This window comes from Pogoniulus pusillus, chromosome 17 (assembly GCF_015220805.1).
Source record: "Pogoniulus pusillus isolate bPogPus1 chromosome 17, bPogPus1.pri, whole genome shotgun sequence".
NCBI lineage: Eukaryota > Metazoa > Chordata > Aves > Piciformes > Lybiidae > Pogoniulus > Pogoniulus pusillus.
Genome location: NC_087280.1, coordinates 18112169 through 18124273, shown reverse-complemented (window position 1 = coordinate 18124273; position 12105 = coordinate 18112169). Strand labels below are relative to the sequence as shown.

Below are 12105 nucleotides of genomic sequence, written 5' to 3'. Positions count from 1 at the left end.
CTTGAGATTTCCAGCACCAAAACAAGTATAAAAGAGGAAGAATCCTTACTTGGGATGGATGTTTGGAGCACTCCCGGAAATAACTCTCTAACACAGGATTAGGCTGCGGCTTCACGCGTCTTACGTTCTTTATACCTAAAGCTTTTGCTAAAGGTATAGCAACAAATCTGAAAAGATATACCATGAAAAACTTTAACAATACAGTTACAAGACATTGGCCATTCTCACACCAGGATATGAAGAAAATAAATCTGAAGCAGTTTAATCTACCATAGGATACAACAGGAGTCTCCCTCTGCTAAACCCAGGAGAGAATCATAGCATATTAGCAGTTATGATGAAGAAGCAGACCCAAGGACTCAAGTTTGTGGCTGTGAAGGGCTGTAAAACTAAGGGAAAAGATCCTGATTTTTGTGTCCTTGTGTTTTTTTCAAAGGCATATCAGAGTTCAGTGACAGTTAAGGGAAAGTGAAACAAGAACAGATGCTCTCTCCGATTGCTACTAGAATACAGTCTCCAAGTCAGTGGAGATAGTCACCGAGCACACTGCTCACAGTGCTTCACCAGGCTGCCACTGGATTTGGCTTGTGACCTCTAGCTCACAGTGACCCCCCTGGAGGCTGAAGGCTTCAGGCCCCTCTTTCTCTTCCACTTTCCCTATAAATGTCTGCAGAGCACAGAAAATGCTTTACTCCTCTGCTTGGGCAGGCTTTTCAGAAAAATATTCCCCTCACTCCTGCTGCTATCAGCAACTGACTGACCACTGCTAAGAGCAATGAGTAGTTTTTCTCACGCATGGGCAGGTCCACTGCAAGCCAGATGTGTGGGCTAATTATTTACACAAGTAATTTCCAATAGTGAGACACAGCTGGGCAAGCATTCACTCAGGAGACACTGTGAATTGTTAGAACCATATGATCCAAATTACTTTTGATCTCTACCACGAATGATCTGTTTTAAGTCTATCCAACTTAGGAAATTCCAAACTTCCTCATTCTATCATGAAATAATTATGGAAACCTACTAATCACATTCTTTACAGGGAAAAAAAAAGTAAGCAAAAAGGGCACAAATAAATAAGGCAAAGCACTGCAAATGTTAATATATTCATAGGTGTCTCTGGTGGAGCCAAGCTTGGTCTGTCCCATAAGATTCCAGCTGCAGAAACAATCCATCTTTCAGCACCAAAGGGAATAAAAAGGTATGAGTATTACTAGATCATTCACATGAAACTTCAAGATCCCTCCAGTCTGTCTAGTTTAGGTACAGCCAGGCACCTGGGAGGTGTCAGGCTCACATACATTCTGGTGGAGGATCAAACAAGAGGAGAGGTTTGGTTTGGAAGACAAATACTTTTCCACCAAAGAATCACAGAATTAACCAGGTGGGAAAAGACCTTTGGGATCATCGAGTCAGCCTATCACCTAACTCTTCTAATTAACTAAACCATGGCACTAAGTGCCTCATCCAGCCTCCTTTTAAACACCCCCAGGGATGGTGATTCCACCACCTCCCTGGGCAACCCATTCCAATGGCAAATCACTCCTTCTGTGAAGAGCTTCTTCTTAACATCTAGCCTAAACTTGGCCCTGACACAGTTTGAGGCTGTGTCCTCTTGTTCTGTCACTGGGTGCCTGGGAGGACAGACCAAGCCCTGCCTGGCTACAACCTCCTTTCAGGTAGTTTTAGAGAGCAATGAGGTCTCCAATGGGCCTCCTCTTCTCCAGGCTGAATACTCCTCAGCCTCTCCTCACAGGGCTGTGCTCCAGCCCCCTCAGCAGCCTTGGTGCCCTTCTCTGGACACATTCAAGCACCTTAACATCTTTCTTAAATTGAGAGGCCCAGAACTGGGCACAGTACTCAAAGTGTGGCCTAACCAATGCTGAGTACAAGGGCTGGATGACCTTCCTGATCCTGCTGGCCACACTATTCCTGATCCAGGCCAGGATGAGGCCACCTTCTTGGCCACCTGGGCACACTGCTGACTCATGTTCAGCTGCTGACCCTCAGGTCTCTCTCTGCCTGGCTGCTCTCCAGCCACTCTGTCCCCAGCCTGCATGGGGTTTGATGTGGTCAAAACACAGAACTTGGCACTTGGGCTTTTTAAAAGAAGTAAAAAACAAAAGGAAACTCAAATGGTTTGACATGAATTGTATCCCTACAGAATGAGGATGATTAGAGCGATCCAAGTTATATGAAAGCTAGAATGAAAGATTTTGCTTCTGGATTGGCTGCAGTCCCTAAGAGTGAAAGTAGTTTCCCTTTCTTCACCTGCCATATTATCTGGAGTAAATCTTCCTAGCAATCACCAACTAATCCTCCTCTATAAAACTATAAGGGACATTGCTCTAAAGATATCTTCTTTTCCAAGCATTTCTAGCATTAAGGAGGATTAACATTAGCAGAAAAGTTGTGTTTATGTTTCTTACCTTTCACTGAAGAAGCGGATAATCAGCAGCACAAAAGCATATGGTATCGTGGCATATAATTGATGTGGTTTGGGAAAGACAAGTCCCTCATGGTCTACAAAATGTTCCCATGTGCAATTGATGGGCATCCAGATATTTTCCCACCAGAACCAGCTGTTGAGCGTCTTTAAAATGTGTGCCATGCTAAGCAAATAAAGAGATGATTCAAAATTAGTCCTGGTGCATTGAAAATGCAGGAAATAAAGCATTTGGAACCTTGCTGTAGAGAACAGTAGGTTATAGCTAGCAGGACATTTCCCAAAGATAATGTCCAAGCAGCAGCAGAGGCTCAGGTCCCCCAGGAACAAGCTGTCTGCGATTGTGTGGGTTGCACTGGTATCACAGAGAATCATGGAACGGTTTGGATTGGAAAAGACCTTCAGGATCATCAAGTCCAACCATTGTGTAACCCTACCAAGTCTGGTGCTAAACCCTGTCACTCACCACCACCTTTCTGCGTATCTGAAACACCTTCAGGGGTGGGGATTCAACCACCACCCTGGGGAGCCTGTTGCAGTGGTTGAGAAACCTTGCAAGTGCAACAGAAATGCTGCAGAGATGCTGAGGTGTCCCTACACCAAACCAACATGAAGCAGACCTGGCCAGTAGAGTCAATTTCCTCAAGAAAAAAAAACAGTTACAAGAAGTTGACAATTTCCTGGGTTAGAGCAGCATGCATCTGGGATAACAATCCAGTGTGCTGGTTTGAGCCTCGCTAGGATATTTTAGTGAGAGGAATTAGATGATAGCCTGTGAAAATGAAATAATGCTGATGTCTACTTCACTCACAGGCTTGCTGAGATGTAGAAAAACAAGAACACAAACATAGATAAGGGAGTTGCTCTCTGGCTCTGGCTGCCTGCACTTCTAACTTGCTGTCTGTGTAACTAATCCGTCTCCTTCCTAACCCCCCTGGCCAATTGTCCAATCTCACTTTGAATGTAAGGCAAAGTCAGGGGTAAGGTAGAGGGGTGGAAAGGAGGTGGAAGGGTGGTTGGGAGCCCCCTCCTGGGGACTCTGGTTTCTGGGAGGGCTGTTGTGTTTCTGTATTACCTTTTAACTTGTCTATTTCTGTCTATAGCTGTAGATATTGTAAATACCTGCTTGTCTGCTGTGCTAAGCTGTAAATATAAATCTCCATTCTAATTTCCAGCTCAGCTGAGTGTAGTCTGGGTGATCTTCTTAAGTGTGGGGGGGTAACACCCAAACAGTCACATTCAGCAGCAGATAAATTTTGAGCTGGCATAAACCAACACAGGGCACTTGAAACAGAGAGGGTAATAATCTTCAGGCTCATTTCAGTCACTCACACCAGATTGCTTAGTACTGGGCAAATCTTCTGCAATGATCATTTATAACCTACAGAGAACTGATCTTTCCTAGGATGCCTTTGTAAATTAAATATAAGTGAATGGAAAAGTGGAAAAGAAATGAGGAAGTCCAGGGGGTGACTCAGTACCACAACAATGGCAACATGCTAATGGCAACAGGCACCCTGCTCTTGATTTTACAGAAGTCTGTGCACAGGACCCAGTATAAAAATCACAGTGCACAGAAAGCTTTTGAAGACATATGAAGATTTAACTGTGACCAAATATTTTATCAGAGTACAATACCTTTAAAAAAAAAAAAATAAAAATCACTTAATCCTAAACATTTCCTTCATGCAAAAGTCTCAGCTTTAGCCTTTGCATTTTACATTATATATTTAGAAACTCCTGCTCATTTGGTTGCAAGGACTTTGCAGTATGACTATGCAATATAGCCTATAAAATAGTCTTAAAGTGAATGAAAATAGAAGCCACTATAACATTCTCCATAAAGTTGCAAGAAGTAACTTTTATGAGTAACAAATAGAAATAATCTTTTTTCATATTAGAATTTCCTGTAAGTCAAAAGAAATAAAAAGCCATAAATAACTTCACTGAACCATAGTTTTGATGACCAAACTGTTGAGCAGGGAGAACTTCAACCAAGTCTCCTCACGGTGTTAGATGTTCCATTGGAGGATTTCACAGCCAAGTATTTATGTAGGATCAAACCACGCTGAGGATTTCAGGCTTTTTCCTGTTGCTCTGTATTTAAGCAGGGGCCACACGACTTCATTCTTGCCTGCAGCCACAAGTAGCTTCCATCCATGCTAGCTCAGTACACAATGCTTTGTGCACTCACACTGGCTTTTGGATTCACACATGAAACCAAAGCTGCCACTGAGACCACCTTTAATCAACATCCACACCAACCATGGCTATGAACTGCATCGGGCTGGTGCCGCTCAGCTGAAGCCTTGCGGCAGGGTTGTGAAACAGTGACCTGTCTCCATCAGGCAGAGCTGGGTTAACAGACACTGTGAAACAATTTACTGGCCAAGCACAGTAGTCAGTATTGAAATATTAATAACCCAGGCACTTAATCTTTTTAAATGCCAAAAGGGGACATTAAAAAACAAACACCCTACTGAATGAATTGTGTGTGTCTAAGCAAAAAAATAAAGGCAAGAGAAATCACAATTGTTACTGCACTGAGAGTTTATATGCCAAGTTTCAGCCTAAAGCAATTTTTTACTGCTGAATTATAAACTCCTGGAAGTAGGGATTTATAATAGGGCTGCTAACAGACCCTTAACTCCAGCTAGCAGGCGCCATGATAATGAAGCAGGGCTTTGAAACGTGACATTTTAGGTCAGACAGAAAGGCTTGCAAACTGCCCTATAAGACCAGCAGAGACTCATTACACAGCTCTGCTTCCTAACACATCTTTATTTTTAAACTAGACTGTGCATTGCAAACTATTACAAACTAACGGTAACAAAAATAGGTCAGTCCATTATGACAGCCTGGGAAGAGACAGCTGGGTTATAGGGAGAGGGGCTGTGACTGAATTTGTACCCAAAACACTTAAACCCTAGAAAATCCCAGCAGGGCATAGCTTCATAGTGGATGCTTGGGATTTTACTAATTTGTGTTTGCCTTCCACACACAGATGCCTTACTCTATGGCTGTCTTAATACATCTCTATTCAACTAAGCTCCAAACAACGTGTTTAATCTGAACATTTAAGAGAATTCTGGGATCTGGGGTCTGATCCACAGATTTTAGTAGAAGTCCTTCCTCACAAACACCAAATAAACTCATAGAAAGGTGGGTTTTCTGAAACTCTGTAATCCCCTGTATTTGTAACTTGGCACACAAGGTATTAGCCCACCCTGATAAATGTTGTCCAGGTAATTCTTAGAGACCTGTTGATGAGATTTCACATCCATCTGCAGCCTATTCTTACATTTCATTACCCTTAAATTGGATGTTTGCCCTACATCCAACCTGTGTTTTCACTGCAGCAAATCAGGCCATTCCCCGGGCAAGCCTGAAGATTTCCATCTTCATAATAGCAGCTCCTTGAGTAGTTAGGCTTTCCCCATCTCCCTTCATCTTGAGTTCTCATTGTGAGGTTCCCGGAGCACCTGGAAGGTGAGGAAGTCCTTCCAAACACACCTTGGCAGCATTTTACAGTGTCTTTCTGCCCAGTTTGCCCTTAAATGCACCTTGGGCATTTTACAGTCTTTCTGCCCAGTTTGTCCTTAAATGGCTGATGGCTGTGGCTTTGTGGTTACAGTCTTTTATCCTGCTTTAAATCACTGAGATCCTGAAATATGTAGAGACCCCAAAGCCACCACTTTGCTGCATACATCCTATACAATCAGGGTTCTCTCTGTACTACCAACAGGCTGTGGCCCTTTCAGCTTACTGAGAAATGTGCTATGAGACCCACACATGCTTTGTATGTTTTTCTGTACGAAAAAGAAGCTGATACCTGACAGAAGTTTCCATCTCAGGAGGCAGCACTTACTGGGAACATCTCAGCACTACCTTTATAATCTCCTTCTCCACACACACACACTTGTTACCTTCTGGCAACCTTGATTAAAATTAGCATTTGAACTCAAGTACACTTCTAAAGATGAACCCATCTATTATCTCACCCTCTTCACCAAAAATGTTCTTCCAGTGCTGCTACCAAGACAAATAATTCAGCTCTGCAGTTTACTTACCACATCTACAGCAACCACTGCTCCAAACACCAACCCTCATCATCAGCTTTCTCCACAATAGGACTTGACTGCACCATTCTAAATTATTTACTTTGAATTCTTTTGACCCTAAACAAAGGTTATGTAAATTGTGAAAGATGAGGCCAGAGGATCAAGAAGAGGTAGTGACAGGACTAGGGGGAATAAAGCAAAGCTGGAGGTGGGTAGATTCAGACTGGATGTGAGGAGGAAGTTCTTCACCATGAGAGTGGTGAGAGCCTGCAATGGGTTGCCCAGGGAGGTGGCTGAGGCCCCATCCCTGGAGGTGTTTAAAGCCAGGCTGGATGAGGCTCTGGCCAACCTGGTCTAGGGTAAGGTGACCCTGCCCATGGCAGAGGGGGTTGGAACTAGGTGATCCTTGTGGTCCCTTCCAACCCTGACTGACTCTGTGATGAGGAGACAGATAAAAAGCATACAGGCTCATTTGTCTCTAACACAGATTTTAAACAATGTTGCCTACAGCATTTAGTTTGAACCCAAAGATGTTTGGCAACTAACTAAATCCTGTGGGCTAGGAAGGCCAGCAACTCTTTGGTCGTGCCATCTTACACTGAGGTCACCTCTTTCAAGTGTCCACCATGTGAGTGGGAAAGGGAAGCCACTCTTATGAAAGAGTCTGCTAAATAGACAGAAGTCCTTCAGTTGTCCCTTCTGCTACTCAGAGGCTATGAGCAATGCTGGTGAGGTAGACAGGCATTTCCTCAGATAGTGCCAAAATCTGGGTGGGAGATGGAAGAACCAGTCTCTTATCACTTGGGTGAGTGGAGTGTGTTTTGCAACAGGCTCATTTCATGCTGCTGAGAAATTCTGGCCTCTGAGCAGCTCTAACTTGGGACCCTGGAACATTTCCCTGTACATCAGCATAACACCAGGGGATACTTATTTCTGTTAGGAGCTTGTTACCAAAGGTTGCAGTATAACCACAAGGGGTAGAAACCAGTTCCAGTGCCAGGATCTGGCCACAGATACTGGGTTTCAGAGGCAGATGACCTATTTCATTTGCATAAAACACCACAAGTTATTTTCTGCTCACAGATGCTGTGGAATAGAAGGTCCAGCTTCTTCCAATTTGGACCCAGCTCTAAGGAGAAACTTGAAAGCTTACCCAGCCTGGACCTCCTCTTGCTAACAGTGGAGAGTTTAGAACTCTTTTTCCTTAAAAGCTGTAACAGCATCAAACAAGCAGGAGCAACCCATCCTCTGCCCAGCCCAGGGTGAAAAAAATCCTCTGCTTCTTCCCAAATTCTTGTCCATACACCAGTACCACCTAAAGTACTGTTGTGGACAAAACTGGAATTGTTGTCCTTGCTCTAGAAGTACCTAAAAATCAGTCTAACAACAAAGTATTTCTGAAAACAGGACATTTCCTCTACACCTTGGAAATCAAATACTAATAAAGAAGTGGAGTCACCTCCTTGCTAAGGAAGGATCTCCTCTGTAGCCTAATCTTGTTTTAAATGGACTTATACAAAACAGGAAAATCAGGAATGATTACTTCAGGACCTTTGTAATTAAAATGAAAGCCTACACGGTTGGGAAGCACCAGTGTGAGGTTTCTTTCAAAGCTCTTTTCCTTGGGTCCTTGATAAATCCTATTTAAAAGGAAAACATAATCTCACATTTTTAATGCCATTAAGCAAAAAAAGGGTACACTTGGGCTGCATTTTGAAACACAAATTCAGAAGCTGCTTTGAAGTGGAAATTCTGGCTGCTGCAATCTGGGGAATCAATCAGAAACAGACCCAAAGCTTTGTGTTCTCCACACACAGCTCTTGCTTGCCAAAACTGCCCTTCCACCAGCAGGACTAGGAGAGGATGATATCCAGGTTTGAAGGACGTGCTACAGCAGGATTTCCTATCTTTATTCACTGCATGAATTAGAAACCCCAATGCATCACCACCACAAACATGCACATGAAAGAAGCCCTAATTTATCTAAGCATCTTATTAGACTGCCTTCTCCTTCTGACTCAAGAGGTCTGAAAGGGCCAGAATGAAACCAGCACAAAGCAAAACCAACATAGTTCTCCTATTTCTCCCAGCATTTAGTAGAACTGGTAAAGCTGATGCAATGACTGGTGGGAAAAATCAAGTTAATCATCAGGATTACACAGATATGGTTTAAGAGAGTACACAAAAATCAGACTCATCATAGCACAGGTTTTGGGTTTGCTTGCCACTAAACAATACATACAACAGTTAGCACGTCAGCAGCAGATTTATGCTCTGCTAAAAAAAGAGCACTTTGCTTAAGGAATCCTACATGTGATCACCACCAAACAGGTGAAAAAAATATAGCCCTTTGTCATGGGGTGGGTTGAACCTGATGCTGCTATTCAATACCACACTGCTGTCATGCCAGCTTCAAAATCAAAGTGCTGGCTGGAGCAAAGTATCATGGGAGCTGAAGTTCAGATTGTAATCCTGTTTCAGGTTGAGTTTTGAGGTGTTGGTCTTTCCTGCTGGGTAAGCTGCAGGTCAGAGAGTGAGTGAGGCTGCTGGCTTCTGCTGCTGCTGTTGCAGTTTGCTGTGCTTTTCTGCAAAGAGGCCGAGATCAATGTGCATTGGGTCATTTCCAGCAAAGCTCTTTATCTCAATTCTTTCTCTCAACCCAGAGTTTGTTTGCATTGCTTTCCCTCCTGTCTGTGTGGGGGGAGAGGGGATCCTGAGAGTGAGCTGTGTTAAACCAGGACAGACCTATACTTTGCTGCTAAGAGTTATGCAACCTTGTGCCTACTGAGGACAGCAGAGCACTACCCAAGGGATACCTTTTAAACACAAATCCCTATACTACACAAGCCTAATTTGTGACTGGTGTAGCGTTGGTGCCAGTGCTGACAGTTGACATTGTACTATACAGCCTTTCAAACATACAACTCCTGCTTTACACTTGCAACTTCTGATAGATGACAGCATGAGACACCAGATGAGCTTCTCCAATGATAGTTTCCATGCTAAGATATTACTAGTCCCTAAGGCAGTTAGGAACAAGCCTGACCTCCACTCTTTTCTTCCATACAAATCCATTTACTCAGGCATCAGCTGTTAGCTGTAAGCGCATGCCAGCTGCAGACATTTCTTGATCCTGCCTGTTGGCATTGCTTACTGCATTAGATTGTGCAGCCTTAAGTCTAGTCAGCACAAAGTGTTTGAACCGTGGTTTGTGAATGGAAGAACAGAATAGTGGATATTGGACTGTTCCTACAACCTTTTTACATCTTGTCTTTTCTCATCTAGTTTGTCCAAATGTAAGAACAACTCCAGGTAAATTGCACACAACCTGAGCCAAAGCATGAACAACATCTTATCAAGCCTACATAAGCACTAGTGACAGCACAGAATAAAACAGCTGCTGGGGTTGGAGGTTCTGATGATGAAACGCTGAAATAGTTCATGCACATGAAAAAAAAGCTGAATTAAGATTGCTGTGAGACCTTTAACTTCCAATCTACTCTCAAGCTTGTACAAATCCCAACTATAGAGAATTTAAATGCCTAGTTATAGGGCAATTAGAATATTTGACTTCTTTTACTATTCTATCACATTACCTTGTAACTTGGTTACTGTATTTTAACAGGCTACAATAGCACTTTGAATAAATCACAGTTAAGGTGGCAAGTGAGTTGTATATTTTCCCTGTTCTCTGGAGGGACAAAAAGATCTAGAATTGTTTAAATAGAGAGTTTATCACCTTTGGAAAGAAGGGCAGGCAACTCAAGAAGAGTACAGGGATTCAGTCAGGTCAAGCAGACAAAATCAGAAAGGCAAAAGCCCAGCCAGAACTCAACCTGACCACTGCCCTGAAGGATAACAAGAGATTTTTACAAAAACAGTCACAACAAAAAGAAACCCAAGAAAAATGTCTTCACATTAATGGATGCAGTGGAGAACATTGCTATCAAGGATGAGGAAAAGGCTGAAGTACTTAGTGCCTTCTTTGCCTGAGTCTCTAATAGTCAGGCCCACTCTCCTCAGGGTATTTAGCCTCCTGATAGGCATGAAAAGCAGCATCTACTCCCCCTAATCCAGGAGGATGCAGTTAGAGACCTGTTCTGCCACCTGGACACTCAAGTTTATGGGGCCAGATAGGATGCCCCCAAGAATGCTGAAGGGCCTTGCAGAGGAGGTTGCCAAGCTGCTTTCCAGCATCTCTCAGCACTCCTGGTTAACCTGGGAGAGGCCAGATGATTAGAGGCTTGCCAACGTGACACCCATCTACTAAAAGGGTTGAAAGGAAAATCTGCCAGCCTGACCTCAATACCAGGGCTGACGCTGTCCAGAGAAGAGCAACAAGGCTGGTAAGGTGTCTGGAGGGCATGTCAGACAAGGAGCAGCTGAGGGAACTGCAGTTGTTCAGTCTGGAGAAGGCTAATGGGAGATTGTTTTGCCCTCTACAACATCTCTACAAGAAGCAATCAGTTTAAATTGTGCCAGGAAAGGTTTAGACTGGACATCAGGAAAGACTTCTTCACTGAGATAGTGGTGAGGCTTTGGAACAGGCTTCCCAGAGAGGTGGAGGAGTCATCATCCCTGGGGGAGTTTGTAGATGTGGTGCTTCAGGATATGGTGTAGCGATCATAATAGCTGGGTTATAGTTGGACTCGATCTTAAAGGTCTCTTCCAGCTTTAATGATCCTATGATTTTCTGTGTGAATGTTACCAAGCTCTCTCTACTTAAAGGTAAATCATTTGTGAGCAGCTAAAATGGTTTTAGCTGATGGCAGACAGCTGAGAAAAGTGAAACAGCTCTCACACTGTACAGTTACATCACAAATTGTCCGATTTCAAGCTTTAAAGATTTGTGACAATCATAAAATTGGATAGTGAGTTACGAAATAACTCATAGAACAGCAGTAACTTTTGATCTGTTCCAGTATTTTTTTACCTCAGGGAGACACCACCAGCTGCTTCAAGAAAATTTTGCTAACAGATGTCAGAATGAAAAGAAAAACTTTTAAATATGACATTTTTCTTCAAATTATTACTACTGGGGCAAGATGCAAAAATGATTATTTTTTGTAGCTTACCAAAATTCTATTTGAAATCAAGTCTTGAAATCTAACTGAAAATGCTAAACTACTTAATGGAGATTTTACCAGAGTAGTGAGCAGCCCTGGTTGATCATTTAAACTGAGGGTTAAAAGCAGAGGGGGCAGCAAATGGCTACACAGTGGTCAGGACAAACGCGTCTCCAGGAGTACAGCACCACCACAAAACACGTGAAGAGAGCAGAACAGTAAAGAACTAGAGAGAGGACTTGAGGGTGCAGCCACAAGCCTTAGGTTGTTGGCTTCTCCACCTGCACAGTGGATGACTCAAGATTTAAATTAGCCCTTGGGAGGCAGGGAAAGGGCCAGGGCTGGTCCATTTGTATTCTGGAAGACTGTCCTATTTGCAGCTTCCTGAAACAGGGTCTTTGGCTATTGTGCATACACAGTGGCTCAAGCTTCTCCATTAACAATCCTTAACCAGAAATTAAACCAAGTCTGTTGTCCTCCACTGTACCCAGTTCTCCTGTTGGTTATCCCCTCCTCTGCAGTTTAATGTGTC

The 12105-nt window shown here is 43.2% G+C and overlaps 1 protein-coding gene across 4 annotated transcripts in view; it reads right to left on the bottom strand.

Annotated features, from left to right (window-relative positions):
- The window catches only part of CERS3 (ceramide synthase 3), a 56844-nt gene that overhangs the window by 34590 nt on the left and 10149 nt on the right, over positions 1 to 12105 (bottom strand). For all 4 annotated transcript variants that reach the window (XR_010305419.1, XM_064158012.1, XM_064158013.1 and 1 more), the window contains exons 2-3: positions 2430 to 2612; positions 50 to 167 (exon numbers count right to left, since the gene is read on the bottom strand). Coding sequence is in view for 3 of the 4 variants with exons in the window: in XM_064158012.1 (XP_064014082.1) it covers positions 50 to 167; positions 2430 to 2611 (300 nt within the window). In the remaining variant the exon portion in view is untranslated. The remainder of the gene's footprint in view (positions 1 to 49; positions 168 to 2429; positions 2613 to 12105) is intronic.